This window comes from Ranitomeya imitator, chromosome 3 (assembly GCF_032444005.1).
Source record: "Ranitomeya imitator isolate aRanImi1 chromosome 3, aRanImi1.pri, whole genome shotgun sequence".
In the NCBI taxonomy this organism is placed as follows: domain Eukaryota; kingdom Metazoa; phylum Chordata; class Amphibia; order Anura; family Dendrobatidae; genus Ranitomeya; species Ranitomeya imitator.
In genome coordinates this window covers 478,924,874-478,943,797 of record NC_091284.1, presented here as the reverse complement: position 1 = coordinate 478,943,797, position 18,924 = coordinate 478,924,874, and the positions used below count along the sequence as shown (strand labels likewise).

The window sequence follows — 18,924 nt, the reverse complement described above, 5'->3', positions numbered from 1 at the left end:
GCCAATAAATGGCTACTTTACTCTCACTTCCTTCAGATGAAACTGACACCAGGGAGAAGACCTGCTGCTGCTCTCTGACTTCCTCTGAATGTCAGTCAGAAGTATGAGAGAGAAGCGGCCACTGTTTGGCTGCAGGGCTTGCGTGACATAACAATGTCATAACAATGTAACGCAAGCCCTGGGTCATCACTGTAACGGAGCCTGCACCGAAGGCAAACATAACTGCTGTCATTTTACGTGGGGGAAATATAGTGATTGAAAAGGGGTTGTCTGAGTAGTAGACAACCCCTTTAAGAATAGCATTTTCTACGCCAGTCATAATAAATGAAAGCTGGAGTAAGATGCGCCTAATTTATTAGGAGGCGCATGCTTCTTAAAATGAATCTGTCAGCAGGTTTTTGTCATTTAATCTGAGAGCAGCAGAATGTATTTACATAAAGAATGATTCCAGTTATGTGTCACTTACTAGTCTGCATGCCATAATTTCAATTAATCTGTCAGCAGTTTTTTGTTATTTAATCTGTGAGTAGCAGAATGTAGGTATATAAGAATGATTCCAGTTATGTATCACTTGCTAGTCTTCATTCCGTAATTTCAAAACAATCAATGTCTTACCAGAAGTAGATTATTTTTGCAGGATTAGGTGTTACGTCCAGACCAGCTAATCTGTATAGTCCTACCCCACCAATGATTAGCAGCTTGCTGACTATGTACAGTGTACACAGAACGCTGCTAATCAGTCATGTGGGCGGGTTATACACAGCTTTGCATTCTAACCACTGATACACCTAGAGCAGAAAAAACAGGGATTTTATCAAAATTGCACCAAGCAGTCCAGTGAGTGATGCTGTACATCCCTGGAATCAGGGTCTCTGCCCCAACAACATGCAGCTCTCACTTTACGTAGCAAAAACCTGCTGAAAGATTCATTTTAATGAGAAGGAAGCATTTTTCAAGTGCTGTGCTCCACCTGCGGAAATGTTACTCAAATCAAGAATTGGAGTACATTTCTCACGTAACTTACATCGCTAATGCTTGGCAGGTTTTGTCATGACCTATCCCTTCCAGCTCAGTTCACTTTAGCAAAGATGGCCAAGACTGTCGTAAAAATGCCAAAAGTCACAATATTTTTGCTACAAAATTTTGTGACATTTGACGGTGTTTTACGCCAGAATATTGTCAAAAATACCTTCTTGGATCAGGCCAATAGACTACAAAACAGTTGTCATTCCTTTGTATATTGCAGCATGACATGCAGATAACAATTCAAAACATTATAAAGTACACTTAGAGAAATTAGCTAGTAGAAATTATGTATTTTACAAGTAATATACCAGGTGCTTTCCCTGCCTTTATTGAAACCCCTGGTAAGTTTCCGACACCTATACAAAGTGTTTGATAAAACACTTATGACTAAAGAGGATTGTTGTAATTTACACTATATTATCTTATTACATCTTAGTTAATATATATATATAAATATATATATATATATATATATATATATATATATATATATATATATATATATATATATATATATATAAGATATATATTTCTTTTAGATCAACAAGACACCAGGAAATTAATTGTGATGGATCATTCACCCCACAATATTCTGAAATTTGCTTTAAAGTGATCAGATCTACACAGAGATGCAAGCAGTAGTATTCAACCACAAAATGATCAATCGCACGAGTCTTCGGTGTAAGACGGGCTACCTGTCTCCATATAATTATTTACTTGAGAAATGTCAGCATACAGTACAGACCAAAAGTTTGGACACACCTTCTCATTTAAAGATTTTTCTGTATTTTCATGACTATGAAAATTGTGCATTCACACTGAAGGCACCAAAACTATGAATTAACACATGTGGAATTATATACTTAACAAAAAAGTGTGAAAGAACTGAAATTATGTCTTATATTCTAGGTACTTCAAAGTAGCCACCTTTTGCTTTGATGACTACTTTGCACACACTTGGCATTCTCTTGATGAGCTTCAAGAGGTAGTCACCGGGAATGGTCTTCCAACAATCTTGAAGAAGTTCCCAGAGATGCTTAGCGCTTGTTGGCTCTTTTGCCTTCACTCCACTCCAGCTCACCCCAAACCAGCTCGATTGGGTTCAGGTCTGGTGACTGTGGAGGCCAGGTCATCTGGCGTAGCACCCCATCACTCTCCTTCTTGGCCAAATAGCCCTTACACAGCCTGGAGGTGTGTTTGGGGTCATTGTCCTGTTGAAAAATAAATGATGGTCCAACTAAACGCAAACCGGATGGAATAGCATGCCGCTGCAAGATGCTGTGGTAGCCATGCTGGTTCAGTATGCCTTCAATTTTGAATAAATCCCCCACACTATCACACCTCCTCCATGCTTCACGGTGGGAGCCAGGCATGTAGAGTCCATCAGTTCACCATTTCTGTGTCGCACAAAGACACGGTGGTTGGAACCAAAGATCTCAAATTTGGACTCATCAGACAAAAGCACAGATTTCCACTGGTCTAATGTCCATTCCTTGTGTTCTTTAGCCCAAACAAGTCTCTTCTGCTTGTTGCCTGTCCTAAGCAGTGGTTTCCTAGCAGCTACGGTATTTTACCATGAAGGCCTGCTGCACAAAGTCTCCTCTTAACAGTTGTTGTAGAGCTGCTGTTAACCTGCGATTTCTGAGGCAGGTGACTCAGATAAACTTATCCTCAGAAGCAGAGGTGACTCTTGGTCTTCCTTTCCTGGGGCGGTCCTCATGTGAGCCAGTTTCTTTGTAGCGCTTGATGGTTTTTGCCACGGCACTTGGGGACACTATCAAAGTTTGCCCACTTTTTTGGACTGAATGACCTTCATTTCTTAAAGGGAACCTGTCACCCCGGTTTTTCAGTACGAGATAAAAATACTGTTAAATAGGGCCTGAGCTGTGCGTTACTATAGTGTATTTTGTGTACCCTGACTCCACCCCTAAGCTGCCGAACTAACTTACCAAAGTCGCCGTTTTCGCCTGTCAATCAGGCTGGTCAGGTCAGATGGGCGTGGCGACATCGCTGTATCTTCCCCCAGATCTTGCATGTATTTCCGTTGGTGGCGTAGGGGTTTGCGCATGCCCATCTTCTGAATCCACTGGGCAGGAGAAGAAAAAACGCGCGATCGGCGCTATTTCCCTGGTGATCTGTGGGGGCGGCCATCTTCCTGAGGCTGTGCGTGCGCATATGGAGTCCTCTGCTGCCCGGGGCTTCAGGAAAATGGCGCAGATGGAGATCGCGGCGGCCATTTTCCTGAAGTTGAGATGCGAACTCGGCTTCAGGAAAATGGCCGCCGCGATCTCCATCTGCGCACGCGCGGCATCCTGCGGCCATTTTCCTGAAGCCCCGGGCAGCAGAGGACTCCATATGCGCACGCACGGCCAAGTTATTTCGGCAGCTTAGGGGTGGAATCAAGGTACACAAAATACACCATAGTAACGCACAGCTCAGGCCCTATTTAACAGTATTTTTATCTCGTACTGAAAAACCGGGGTGACAGGTTCCCTTTAAAGTAATGATGGCCACTCATTTTTCTTTACTTAGAATTTGTATTATGGCAAGAAAAAAGCAGCTAACAGTCTATTCAGTAGGACTATCAGCTGTGTATCCACCAGACTTCTGTACAACACAACTGATGGCCCCAACCCCATTTATAAGGCAATAAATCCCACTTATTAAACCTGACATGGCACACCTGTGAAGTGAAAACCATTCCTGGTGACTACCTCTTGAAGCTCATCAAGAGAATGCCAAGAGTGTGCAAAGCAGTCATCAAAGCAAAAGGTGGTTACTTTGAAGAACCTAGAATATAAGACATAATTTCAGTTTTTTCATACTTTTTTGTTAAGTATATACAGTTAGGTCCATATATATTTGGACAGAGACAACATTTTTCTAATTTTGGGTATAGACATTACCACAATGAATTTTAAACAAAACAATTCAGATGCAGTTGAAGTTCAGACTTTCAGCTTTCATTTGAGGGTATCCACATTAAAATTGGATGAAGGGTTTAGGAGTTTCAGCTCCTTAACATGTGCCACCCTGTTTTTAAAGGGACCAAAAGTAATTGGACAATTGACTGCAAGGCTATTTCATGGACAGGTGTGGGCAATCCCTTCGTTATGTCATTCCCAATTAAGCAGATAAAAGGCCTGGAGTTGATTTGAGGTGTGGTGCTTGCATTTGGAAGGTTTTGCTGTGAAGTAAACATGCGGTCAAAGGAGCTCTCCATGCATGTGAAACAAGCCATTCTTAAGCTGTGAAAACAGAAAAAAACCCATCCGAGAAATTGCTACAATATTAGGAGTGGCAAAATCTACAGTTTGGTACATCCTGAGAATAAAGAAAGCACTGGTGAACTCATCAATGCAAAAAGACCTGGGCTCCCACGGAAGACAACAGTGGTGGATGATCGCAGAATAATCTCCATGGTGAAGAGAAACCCCTTTACAACAGCCAACCAAGTGAACAACACTCTCCAGGAGGTCGGCGTATCAATATCCAAATCTACCATAAAGAGAAGACCGCATGAAACTAAATACAGAGGGTTCACTGCACGGTGCAAGCCACTCATAAGCATCAAGAATAAAAAGGCTAGACTGGACTTTGCTAAAAAACATCTAAAAAAGCCAGCACAGTTCTGGAAGAACATTCTTTGGACAGATGAAACCAAGATCAACCTCTACCAGAATGATGGAAAGAGAAAAGTATGGCAAAGGCGTGGTACAGCACATGATCCAAAGCATACCACATCATCTGTAAAACACGGCAGATGGCTTGGGCATGCATGGCTGCCAGTGGCACTGGGTCACTAGAGTTTATTGATGATGTGACACAGGACAGAAGCAGCCGAATGAATTCTGAGGTATTCAGAGACATAGTGTGTGCTCAGATCCAGCTAAATGCAGCCAAACTGATTGGTCATCATTTCATACTACAGATGGACAATGACCCAAAACATAAAGCCAAAGCAACCGAGGAGTTTATTAAAGCAAAGAAGTGGAATATTCTTGAATGGCCAAGTCAGTCACCTGATCTCAACTCAATTAAGCATGCATTTCACTTGTTAAAGACTAAACTTCAGACAGAAAGGCCCACAAACAAACAGCAACTGACAACCACCACAGAGAAGACCTGGCAGAGCATCAAAAAGCAGGAAACACAGCGTCTGGTGATGGCCATGAGTTCAAGACTTCAGGCAGTCATTGCCAACAAAGGGTTTTCAACCAAGCACTAAAAATGAACATTTTCTTTAAAATTATTGAATCTGTCCAATTACTTTTGGTCCCTTAAAAAACAGGGTGGCACATGTTAAGGAGATGAAACTCCTAAACCCTTCATCCAATTTTAATGTGGATACCCTCAAATGAAAGCTGAAAGTCTGAACTTCAATTGCATCGGAATTGTTTTGTTTAAAATTCATTGTGGTAATATCTATAACCAAAATTTGAAAAATGTTGTCTCTGTCCAAATATATATGGACCTAACTGTAATTCCACATGTGTTAATTCATAGTTTTGATGCCTTCAGTGTGAATGTACAATTTTCATAATCATAAAAATACAGAAAAATCTTGATGAAGGTGTGTTCAAACGTTTGTTCTGTACTGTATTTTATTCACAAGCTGATTAGAAGATAGCAAGGTGTACTGTTTTTATACAAATATTTAGCTTAGATATCACTTAAGCTTAGATATCACTTAAGCTTAAAGCATATTTTGTACAAATCTATTACTTTAAGTATTTTGTCAGTCGATTAATGCTGCCCGAACAATAAGCAGCTTGAATAAGAGGCTGACTGCACAAGTGTACAATTGTAGCCATGGCTATTATTCTCTTAAACATTCTGGAATATCAGAGAAAATATAGTTAACTATGGCCGCGGACTATAGGGACCCCACTGCAGCTTCTCCCAGTATTACTGCGTATAATAGACGGGTTTTTCCCTATGTCCAGGGTCACACTTACGAGTTCAATGCGAGAAACTCACGCATTAAGTCCGGGCACTGCGTCTGGCACTTGGAACCGGAGCGTTCAGCTGCATAGAAATATGTGCAGCTGCACACTTCGGTCCCGAGTGCCGGCACCAGTGCCGGGACTTAATGCGAGAGACTCACTCGAGTTTCTCGCATTGAACTCGCAAGTGTCACCTCGGCCTATGGAAGAGACATTTCAACTGATTCAATCACCTCTGCCAGCGCTGGGAAAAGCCAACAGGGGTGACACCGGACTAGAGTAATCTCCAGCCCGATCTCTAAAGTATATTTTACTATTATACCTGCCTTAAATTCGGCAGTTGGGCTCTGACTCTTGCTGCCCCAGATAGAAGTTGACAAGTTCCCTCTAAATATTCTTAGGCTATGATCACATGTCAAGGAGTTATTTGTGTTTTTTGGGGGTCAATTTTGGGATCATAAACATGGAAATAAACGGTATCAGGATAGAAGATATTCATTTGAATGGGAATGGAGGTGTCATAAAATGTCATCCGTTTGTCTCGTTTCCAACCATTATCCAGTTTTTAGGTGCATCCTAAAATATAGTCAGTAAAACCTTGTAGGGAAAAAAAACAAATAGTAATAGGATCCATATTGTTTTTACATTGAAGTCTCTGGGAAACGCATCTTAACAATAGTGGTCTGTTAATGGATCTGTTTCTTAGGACTGCACAGAGACACATATGGTAAAAACACGTCCATTAAAAATAGAACGAAATCGAATGCAAAGGGGAAACCAAAATATCTGCTTTATAATGGATCCATTAGTTTAAAAAGTTGCATCCACTCAAAAACGTGTATGTCTCGTTTTGCATTTATTTTTGCTCTACTGATAACAGGTCAAGTAATACTATAATACCGGATCTGTTACAATCAGATGACAACTGGGCAAGTGAACAAAACCTGAGCTTTAAAGTTGATAAATGAAATCGTACAAAAAGTATAAAAACTGATAAAAGAGATTAAAGTCTGTTTCTTTAAAAAAAATACATTACATCAACTGAATGTTCTCACCTTTGTTACATTGCATTGTAATAACTCATTTTATGCATCTAATAAACTGCTAAGTTGCGATTTGTCTACTTACAATTACAATGATGGAAAGCCCCTCATTTACCACCCAGTTGCTCATCTTTGCAGAGAGTCTCACCACCTCCTCAAGCTGTAAAGACGTCTACTGCGTAGGTACAGTGTGAAGCAGCTGTAAGGGAATATATCCAAGAGGAAGTGAAAATGCAGTTTCCTTTTTTTCATACATGACCAGCCTTTGTGATTACAATGTAGAACGAATGAACATCAAAAAGTAAAACATCTATACCGGGCAGGATTTCTACAACATTTAGATGGCGATGTATTTTGCAACACATAGCTGGATGAGATGATTTTCAGTATGTCGACTGTTTATTAAATTTTCTTAATGACCAATATTATATTAAATACTTTTCTTAACGTACTTAATTTAGAGTGGGCATGTCATTGATTTGCTGCAATGTTTCAAAGCCTTGTACTACCAGGAATGCAGTTGATAAAATTCCTCAACTTCTGGGCTTGATTTCTCAAGAAAAAGCGATTTTTTTTTTCAGTGCCATGTAAGGCCATGGAATACTGACTGAGAAAAGTCTTTGAAGTAATGTACCAGGTTTTGACATTGCTTTAGGAAGGAGTGAGGTCTTCTTCACATCACAAAAAAGTCACAATTATTGACACAAGGGCAAGTTAAGCTACAGTCCCACCAGGGTGCAAAGAAGCTCTGATACTATTATTGTTTTATGCTAACTTTTATGGCGCCATCATATTTCACAGTGCTAATGATATTGTTGTCACTGTCCCCTCAGAACTCACAACATAAATTGCCTTCATTATGTCTTTGGAATGTGGGAGGAAACCCACGCAAACACGGGGAGAACATACAAACTCCTTGCAGATGTTGCCCTTGATGTGATTTGAACCCGGGACCCCAGAACTGCAAACCAACAGTGCTAACCACTGAGCCACCGTGCTGCTATAAGAAAACAAGTCCCATATGTGCAATATACTGAAAAACATTTAATCGTGTGATGTAAGGTGCCACTTGACCTTATGTATTGCACCATGTTGGCTGACAGTCTATTGGTCAAGCTCATTCTATTAGATCAGGTAGTCATTTTCTGAGTACACCCTACAAAGTAGTGACAACCCATCCCCACTCAAGGCCAGATTGCATCCTGCAAAATGCTAAACATAATGAACTAATAGAGCCAGTACAAGCTGCTCAAGTGGTCTGCACCAAGACCGGAAGCAGTCACGTCCCATTCTGTGGTCAACAGACACAAAATGGCGCATCATAAGAGAAACGTCTCCAGAACAAGAGATCATAGCTTCCAGTCCCAAAGCACATCACCAGATTGGCCTGCAGTGAACCTACAGGAATATCACTGAGTGAGTGTGGCTCAATTTATTATTTTAAAAGCATCCTGTGGTTGGCAGTTTTTGTTAACAGACAACCTCTATAATTAAAAATGAATGGCAATGAATCATAAGTGCCATTACATTTTGCCTTCAAAGACTTGGAAAACGTGTCTAATGGAGATTTACGTTTGCATTTACAGGTAGTTGGAGATCGGGCATATTTTCTGTCTAGTAAGTGTTCACAATGTCTACAAATTCATGAATGAGCATCTACGTCTTAGGTTATATTTTTCACTCCACATTTCTATTCTACTGAATTTTAAATTCCAAAAATAGTAAAGTACCTGCTGTTCTTGATTCTAAACAAGAGCAACCAACAAGAAAAACGTTCATTTACACTGTAAATATACTTTATATATCAACTGCTATGTGCAAGTTTCATATACACATGTTGTATAAAGGCCACTAAGGAAATGCCGCAATCGTGCTTGTGTAAACTGGAAATGACAGTACTTATAAAACAGTAACCATCATAAGATGGGGGATTGCATCATCTGCAGTAGTTTACTGCATATGTAATAAACCGCTTATTTCCACTGATATTATAGTCGTGAATGAAGGAATTTACAAGACATCAACCAACGATACAAAATCTTTCCAGTTTAAAAGATATAGAAATACAAAACTTTATCTTTTTGCTAGGACAGACCACTTTGTATAAAGGCTGGAGCGAAGAAGCAGTTGCTCGATTAGGGCTACATGGCGACTTTGGCTGTGTCCATAGGTCACAAGGTCAAAGATCACTAGTAGTCTGTGCCGGATCACAGCATAATCCAAATGAATGAGGCCGCATTGCAACCACTATGGGACTACGAGAAACAAGTTGCAAAAAATCATACCTAGCTGGAAATTGTGTGACTTGCTTGCCATGGTGTCAGTACCCTCAGGGGTCATAATGTGACCACATTCACTTATAGTTTCATAGTAAGGTTGATGGCCATCAAATTCAACCTATAACCTAACATGTTGATCCAGAGGAAGGAAAAATACAATGGGGCAGATGCTAATTGCCCCATATTAACCCCTTCCCGACCTTTGACGCAGCGTATGCGTCATGAAAACCTGTGCCATTCCGACCTGTGACGCAGCATATGCGTCATGGCCGGATTGGGCTCCTGCAGGCCGGGTGAAAGGGTTAACTGTAATTTCACCCGGCCTGCAGGGACAGGAGGAGTTGTACTTTAGCCCAGGGGGGGTGGCTTCACCCCCGCGTGGCTACGATCGCTGTGATTGGCTGTTGAAAGTGACGTTTCACTTTCAATCAGAGCGATAGTAATATTTCACCAATGAGAATTGGTGAAATATTACAATCCAGCCATGGCCGATGCTGCAATAGCATCAGCCATGGCTGGAGATTGTGATCTGACCCCCCCACCGCCACCGATCGCCTCCCCTCCGGTCCTCCGTCCTGTCATTTTATGTCCTCCGCTCCCCTCCATCCTCCTGTCCGCTCCTCCCGCTGTCTGGTCCCCCCCCCCACTGTCCGATCCCCCCCATTATACTTACCGACCTCCCGTGTGCCTCCTGGTGTCCATCCGGCTGCTGCATGGGTGCTGCCATCTTGGAAAATGGCGGGCGCATGCGCAGTGCGCCCGAGGAATCTGCCGGCCAGCAGATTCGTTACAAGTACATTTTGATCGCTGTAGTAGGTTCTATCACAGCGATCAAAATATAAAAAATAAATAAATAAACCCCCCCTTTATCACCCCCATAGGTAGGGACAAAAATAAAATAAAGAATTTTTTTTTCTTTGCCCCACTAGGGTTAGGGTTAGTTCACACTGCGTCTAAGCAGTCCGTTAGATGGACTACGTTACACCACGGCATAAACGCGGTGTAACGTAGTCCGTTACGGCCGCCATTGACAGCAATGTTGGACGCATCACTAGCGCACACCCACAATGGGTGTACGCTAGGGATGTGCCTTCATTGAGTGACGACCCGGAGACGTGGGCTGCAGCGTTTCTGGGTCTATCTGCGCTAGCGTGATGCAAACGTCAGCACTTGCGCTAGCAGCAGCCCGTTAGCGTATGTGCTGGACAGGCTGCTGCTAGCGCAATGTGAACCTGGCCTTAGGGTTAGGGTTTGGGTTACGGCTAGAATTAGGGTTAGAACTAGGGTTAGGGTTAGAATTAGGCTTTGTGCACACGGTGCGGATTTGGCTTCGGATCTGCAGCAGATGTGGCTGCGGATCCGCAGCGGATTGGCCGCTGCGGATTCGTAGCAGTTTTCCATCAGGTTTACAGTACCATGTAAACCTATGGAAAACCAAATCCGCTGTGCCCATGGTGCGGAAAATACAGCGCGGAAACGCTGTGTTGTATTATCCGCAGCATGTCAATTCTTTGTGCGGATTCCGCAGCGTTTTACACCTGTTCCTCAATAGGAATCCACAGGTGAAATCCGCACAAAAAACACTGGAAATCCCCGGTAAATCCGCAGGTAAAATGCAGTGCCTTTTACCTGCGGATTTTTCAAAAATGGTGCGGAAAAATCTCACACGAATCCGCAACGTGGGCACATAGCCTTAGGGTTAGGGTTGGAATTAGGGCTAGGGTTGGAAATAGGGTTAAGATTAGGCTGTGGTTAGGGTTATGGTTAGGGGTGTGTTGGGGTTAGGGTTGGGATTAGGGTTAGGTGTGTGTTGGGGTTAGGGCTGTGGTTAGGGGTGTGTTGGGGTTAGGGTTGTGATTAGGGTTATGGCTAGAGTTGAGATTAGGGTTAGGGGTGTGTTGGGGTTAGTGTTGGAGTTAGAATAGAGGGGTTTCCACTGTTTAGGCACATCAGGGGTCTCCAAACGCAACATGGCGCCACCATTGATTCCAGTCAATCTTGCATTCAAAAAGTCAAATGGTGCTCCCTCCCTTCCGAGCCCCGACGTGCACCCAAACAGTGGTTTACCCCCACATATGGGGTACCAGCATACTCAGGACAAACTGGGCAACAATTACTGGGGTCCAATTTCTCCTGTTACCCTTGTGAAAATAAAAAATTGCTTGCTAAAACATAATTTTTGAGGAAAGAAAAATGATTTTTTATTTTCACGGCTCTGCGTTGTAAACTTCTGTGAAGCACTTGGGGGTTCAAAGTGCTCACTACATAACTAGATAAGTTCCCTGGAGGGTCTAGTTTCCAAAATGGGGTCACTTGTGGGGGGTTTCTACTGTTTAGGTTCATCAAGGGCTCTGCAAATGCAACATGACGCCCGCAAACCATTACATCAAAGTCTGCATTTCAAAAGTCACTACTTCCCTTCCGAGCCCCGACGTGTGCCCAAACAGTGGTTTACCCCCACATATTGGGTATTAGTCTACTCAGGACAAACTCAGCAACAACTATTGGGGTCCAATTTCTACTGTTACCCTTGTGAAAATAAAAAATTGCTTGCTAAAACATCATTTTTGAGAAAAGAAACATGATTTTTTATTTTCATGGCTGTGCGTTGTAAACTTCTGTGAAGCACTTGGGGATTCAAAGTGCTCAACACATATCTAGATAAGTTCCTTGGGGGGTCTAGTTTCCAAAGAGGGGTCACTTGTGGGGGGTTTCTACTGTTTAGGCACATCAGGGGCTCTGCAAACGCAACGTGACGCCCGCAAACCATTCCATCAAAGTCTGCATTTCAAAAGTCACTACTTCCCTTCCGAGCCCCGACGTGTGCCCAAACAGTGGTTTACCCCCACATATTGGGTATCAGTGTACTCAGGAAAAACTCAGCAACAACTATTGGGGTCCAATTTCTCCAGTTACCCTTGTGAAAATAAAAAATTGCTTGCTAAAACATCATTTTTGAGAAAAGAAACATGATTTTTTATTTTCATGGCTGTGCGTTGTAAACTTCTGTGAAGCACTTGGGGGTTCAAAGTGCTCACCACATATCTAGATAAGTTCCTTGGGGGCTCTAGTTTCCAAAGAGGGGTCACTTGTGGGGGGTTTCTACTGTTTAGGCACATCAGGGGCTCTGCAAACGCAACGTGACGCCCGCAAACCATTCCATCAAAGTCTGCATTTCAAAAGTCACTACTTCCCTTCCGAGCCCCGACGTGTGCCCAAACAGTGGTTTATCCCCACATATTGGGTATTAGTCTACTCAGGACAAACTCAGCAACAACAATTGGGGTCCAATTTCTCCTGATACCCTTGTGAAAATAAAAAATTGCTTGCTAAAACATCATTTTTGAGAAAAGAAACATGATTTTTTATTTTCATGGCTGTGCGTTGTAAACTTCTGTGAAGCACTTGGGGGTTCAAAGTGCTCAACACATATCTAGATAAGTTCCTTGGGGGGTCTAGTTTCCAAAGAGGGGTCACTTGTGGGGGGTTTCTACTGTTTAGGCACATCAGGGGCTCTGCAAACGCAAAGTGATGCCCGCAAACCATTCCATCAAAGTCTGCATTTCAAAAGTCACTACTTCCCTTCCGAGCCCCGACGTGTGCCCAAACAGTGGTTTACCCCCACATATTGGGTATTAGTGTACTCAGGACAAACTCAGCAACAACTATTGGGGTCCAATTTCTCCTGATATCCTTGTGAAAATAAAAAATTGCTTGCTAAAACATCATTTTTGAGAAAAGAAACATGATTTTTTATTTTCATGGCTGTGCGTTGTAAACTTCTGTGAAGCACTTGGGGGTTCAAAGTGCTCACCACATATCTAGATAAGTTCCTTGGGGGGTCTAGTTTCCAAAGAGGGGTCACTTGTGGGGGGTTTCTACTGTTTAGGCACATCAGGGGCTCTGCAAACGCAACGTGACGCCCGCAAACCATTCCATCAAAGTCTGCATTTCAAAAGTCACTACTTCCCTTCCGAGCCCCGACGTGTGCCCAAACAGTGGTTTACCCCCACATATTGGGTATCAGTGTACTCAGGAAAAACTCAGCAACAACTATTGGGGTCCAATTTCTCCTGTTACCCTTGTGAAAATAAAAAATTGCTTGCTAAAACATCATTTTTGAGAAAAGAAACATGATTTTTTATTTTCATGGCTGTGCGTTGTAAACTTCTGTGAAGCACTTGGGGGTTCAAAGTGCTCACCACATATCTAGATAAGTTCCTTGGGGGGTCTAGTTTCCAAAGAGGGGTCACTTGTGGGGAGTTTCTACTGTTTAGGCACATCAGGGGCTCTGCAAACGCAACGTGACGCCCGCAAACCATTCCATCAAAGTCTGCATTTCAAAAGTCACTACTTCCCTTCCGAGCCCCGACGTGTGCCCAAACAGTGGTTTACCCCCACATATTGGGTATCAGTGTACTCAGGAAAAACTCAGCAACAACTATTGCGGTCCAATTTCTCCTGTTACCCTTGTGAAAATAAAAAATTGCTTGCTAAAACATCATTTTTGAGAAAAGAAACATGATTTTTTATTTTCATGGCTGTGCGTTGTAAACTTCTGTGAAGCACTTGGGGGTTCAAAGTGCTCACCACATATCTAGATAAGTTCCTTGGGGGGTCTAGTTTCCAAAGAGGGGTCACTTGTGGGGAGTTTCTACTGTTTAGGCACATCAGGGGCTCTGCAAACGCAACGTGACGCCCGCAAACCATTCCATCAAAGTCTGCATTTCAAAAGTCACTACTTCCCTTCCGAGCCCCGACGTGTGCCCAAACAGTGGTTTACCCCCACATATTGGGTATTAGTGTACTCAGGAAAAACTCAGCAACAACTATTGGGGTCCAATTTCTCCAGTTACCCTTGTGAAAATAAAAAATTGCTTGCTAAAACATCATTTTTGAGAAAAGAAACATGATTTTTTATTTTCATGGCTGTGCGTTGTAAACTTCTGTGAAGCACTTTGGGGTTCAAAGTTGCCACCACATATCTAGATAAGTTCCTTGGGGGGTCTAGTTTCCAAAGAGGGGTCACTTGTGGGGGGTTTCTACTGTTTAGGCACATCAGAGGCTCTGCAAACGCAATGTGACGCCCGCAAACCTTTCCATCAAAGTCTGCATTTCAAAAGTCACTACTTCCCTTCCGAGCCCCGACGTGTGCCCAAACAGTGGTTTACCCCCACATATTGGGTATCAGTGTACTCAGGAAAAACTCAGCAACAACTATTGGGGTCCAATTTCTCCTGTTACCCTTGTGAAAATAAAAAATTGCTTGCTAAAACATTTTTGAGAAAAGAAACATGCTTTTTTATTTTCATGGCTGTGCGTTGTAAACTTCTGTGAAGCACTTGGGGGTTCAAAGTGCTCAACACATATCTAGATAAGTTCCTTGGGGGGTCTAGTTTCCAAAGAGGGGTCACTTGTGGGGGGTTTCTACTGTTTAGGCACATCAGGGGCTCTGCAAACGCAACGTGACGCCCGCAAACCATTCCATCAAAGTCTGCATTTCAAAAGTCACTACTTCCCTTCCGAGCCCCGACGTATGCCCAAACAGTGGTTTACCCCCACATATTGGGTATCAGTGTACTCAGGAAAAACTCAGCAACAACTATTGGGGTCCAATTTCTCCTGTTACCCTTGTGAAAATAAAAAATTTGTTGCTAAAACATCATTTTTGAGAAAAGAAACATGATTTTTTATTTTCATGGCTGTGCGTTGTAAACTTCTGTGAAGCACTTGGGGGTTCAAAGTGCTCACCACATATCTAGATAAGTTCCTTGGGGGGTCTAGTTTCCAATAGGGGTCACTTGTGGGGAGTTTCTACTGTTTAGGCACATCAGGGGCTCTGCAAACGCAACGTGACGCCCGCAAACCATTCCATCAAAGTCTGCATTTCAAAAGTCACTACTTCCCTTCCGAGCCCCGACGTGTGCCCAAACAGTGGTTTACCCCCACATATTGGGTATTAGTGTACTCAGGACAAACTCAGCAACAACTATTGGGGTCCAATTTCTCCTGATACCCTTGTGAAAATAAAAAATTGCTTGCTAAAACATCATTTTTGAGAAAAGAAACATGATTTTTTATTTTCATGGCTGTGCGTTGTAAACTTCTGTGAAGCACTTGGGGGTTCAAAGTGCTCACCACATATCTAGATAAGTTCCTTGGGGGGTCTAGTTTCCAAAGAGGGGTCACTTGTGGGGGGTTTCTACTGTTTAGGCACATCAGGGGCTCTGCAAACGCAACGTGACGACCGCAAACCATTCCATCAAAGTCTGCATTTCAAAAGTCACTACTTCCCTTCCGAGCCCCGACGTGTGCCCAAACAGTGGTTTACCCCCACATATTGGGTATCAGTGTACTCAGGAAAAACTCAGCAACAACTATTGGGGTCCAATTTCTCCTGTTACCCTTGTGAAAATAAAAAATTGCTTGCTAAAACATCATTTTTGAGAAAAGAAACATGATTTTTTATTTTCATGGCTGTGCGTTGTAAACTTCTGTGAAGCACTTGGGGGTTCAAAGTGCTCAACACATATCTAGATAAGTTCCTTGGGGGGTCTAGTTTCCAAAGAGTGGTCACTTGTGGGGGGTTTCTACTGTTTAGGCACATCAGGGGCTCTGCAAACGCAACGTGACGCCCGCAAACCATTCCATCAAAGTCTGCATTTCAAAAGTCACTACTTCCCTTCCGAGCCCCGACGTGTGCCCAAACAGTGGTTTACCCCCACATATTGGGTATCAGTGTACTCAGGACAAACTCAGCAACAACTATTAGGGTCCAATTTCTCCTGTTACCCTTGTGAAAATAAAAAATTGCTTGCTAAAACATCATTTTTGAGAAAAGAAACATGATTTTTTATTTTCATGGCTGTGCCTTGTAAACTTCTGTGAAGCACTTTGGGGTTCAAAGTGCTCACCACATACCTAGATAAGTTCCTTGGGGGGTCTAGTTTCCAAAGAGGGGTAACTTGTGGGGGGTTTCTACTGTTTAGGCACATCAGAGGCTCTGCAAACGCAACGTGACGCCCGCAAACCTTTCCATCAAAGTCTGCATTTCAAAATTCACTACTTCCCTTCCGAGCCCCGACGTGTGCCCAAACAGTGGTTTACCCCCACATATTGGGTATTAGTGTACTCAGGACAAACTCAGCAACAACTATTGGGGTCCAATTTCTCCTGTTACCCTTGTGAAAATAAAAAATTGCTTGCTAAAACATCATTTTTGAGAAAAGAAACATGATTTTTTATTTTCATGGCTGTGCGTTGTAAACTTCTGTGAAGCACTTGGGGGTTCAAAGTGCTCACCACATATCTAGATAAGTTCCTTGGGGGGTCTAGTTTCCAAAGAGGGGTCACTTGTGGGGGGTTTATACTGTTTAGGCACATCAGGATCTCTGCAAACGCAACATGACGCCCGCAGACCATTCCATCAAAGTCTGCATTTCAAAAGTCACTACTTTCCTTCCAAGCCCTGACGCGTGCCCAAACAGTGGTTTCCCCCCACATATGGGGTATCAGCATACTCAGCATACTCAGGAAAAACTGGACAACACCTTTTCGGGTCCAATTTCTCCTGTTACTCTTGTGAAAATAAAAAATTGTGGGCTAAAAAATAATTTTTGAGGAAAGAAAAATGATTTTTTATTTTCACGGCTCTGCGTTATAAACTTCTGTGAAGCACTTGAGGGTTTAAAGTCCTCACCACATCTAAATTAGTTCCTTGGGAGGTCTAGTTTCCAAAATGGGGTCACATGTGGGGAAGCTTCAATGTTTAGGCACACAGGGGCTCTCCAAACGCGACATGGTGTCAGCAAACGATTGGAGCTAATTTTTCATTCAAAAAGTCAAATGGCGCTCCTTCCCTTCTGAGCCCTACCGTGTGCCCAAACAGTGGTTAACCCCCACATGTGAGGTATCAGTGTACTCAGGAGAAATTGCCCAATACATTTCAGGATCCATTTTATCCTGTTGCCCATGTGGAAATGAACAAATTGAGGCTAAAAGAATTTTTTTGTGAAAAAAAAGTACTTTTTCATTTTTACGGATCAATTTGTGAAGCACCTGGGGGTTCAAAGTGCTCAGCATGCATCTTGATAAGTTCCTTGGGGGGTCTAGTTTCCAAAATGGGATCACATGTGGGGAAGCTCCAATGTTTAGGCACACAGGGGCTCTCCAAACGCGACATGGTGTCCGCTAATGATTGGAGCTAATTTTTCATTCAAAAGTCAAATGGCGCTCCTTCCCTTCTGAGCCCTGCCGTGTGCACAAACAGTGGTTTGTGACCACATATGAGGTATCGATGTACTCAGGAGAAATTGCCCAACACATTTTAGGATCCATTTTATCCTGTTACCCATGTGAAAATGAAAAAATTGAGGCTAAAAGAAATTTTTTGTGAAAAAAAAGTACTTTTTCATTTTTAGGGATCAATTTGTGAAGCACCTGGGGTTTCAACGTGCTCAATATGCATCTAGATAAGCTCCTTGAGGGGTCTAGTTTCCAAAATGGGGTCACTCGTGGGGGAGCTCTAATGTTTAGGCACACAGGGGCTCTCCAAACGCGACAAGGTGTCCGCCAAAGATTGGAGCCAATTTTTAATTGAAAAAGTCAAAAATGGAGCTCCTTCTCTTCCGAGCCCTGTCGTGCGCCCAAACAGTGGTCCCCCCCCCCCCACACACATATGTAGTATCGGTGTACTCAGTACAAATTGTACAATAACTTTTGGTGTCCAGTTTCTCTTTTTACCCTTGGGAAAAAAAAAAATAAATAAAATTTGTTGCTAAAACATCATTTTTGTGACTAAAAAGTTAAATGTTCATTTTTTCCTTCCATGTTGCTTCTGCTGCTGTGAAGCACCTGAAGGGTTTATAAACTTCTTGAATGTGGTTTTGAGCACCTTGAGGGGTGCATTTTTTAGAATGGTGTCACTTTTGGGTATTTTCAGCCATATAGACCCCTCAAACTGACTTCAAATATGAGGTGGTCCCTAAAAAAAATGGTTTTGTAAATTTTGCTGTAAAAATGAGAAATCGCTGGTCAAATTTTTACCCTTATAACTTCCTAGCAAAAACGAATTTTGGTTCCAATATTGTGCTGATGTAAAGTAGACATGTGGGTAATGTTATTTATTAACTATTTTGTGTCACATAACTCTCTCGTTTAACAGAATAAAAATTCAAAATTTGAAAATTGTAAAATTTTCTAAATTTTAGCCAAATTTCCATTTTTTTCACAAATAAACGCAAAAATTATTGACCTAAATTTACCACTAGCATGAAGCCCAATATGTCACGAAAAAACAATCTCAAAACTGCTAGGTTTCGTTGAAGCGTTTTTGAGTTATTAGCTCATAAAGGGACACTGGTCAGAATTACAAAAAACGGCCAGGTCTTTAAGGTAAAAATAGGCTGGGTCATGAAGGGGTTAAGGGAAAAACTGCTTCCCAACTCCACATTCACCAATTAGACTAGTTCCCTGGATATACATCCCATCGCTGAATCTAATGTCCATAATCTTAAATATTATATCTTTCAAGAATAGCATCTAGGCCCCTTTTGAATTTAGTAGTAAATCAAGATTCAAAAAGTATAATTTCTCCTTGCTGAGACTGACATGTTAAGCATGCCAAGATGA

General features: G+C 42.3%; 1 protein-coding gene across 1 annotated transcript in view; it reads right to left on the bottom strand.

Annotated features, from left to right (window-relative positions):
• The window catches only part of CYBB (cytochrome b-245 beta chain), a 92,459-nt gene extending 85,242 nt beyond the window's left edge, over window positions 1–7,217 (bottom strand). Inside the window, exon 1 of the mRNA XM_069757543.1 lies at window positions 7,101–7,217. Within this exon, the coding sequence (XP_069613644.1) occupies window positions 7,101–7,145 (45 nt within the window). The 5' untranslated portion in view covers window positions 7,146–7,217. The remainder of the gene's footprint in view (window positions 1–7,100) is intronic.
• Between the last annotated feature and the right edge of the window lie 11,707 nt (window positions 7,218–18,924).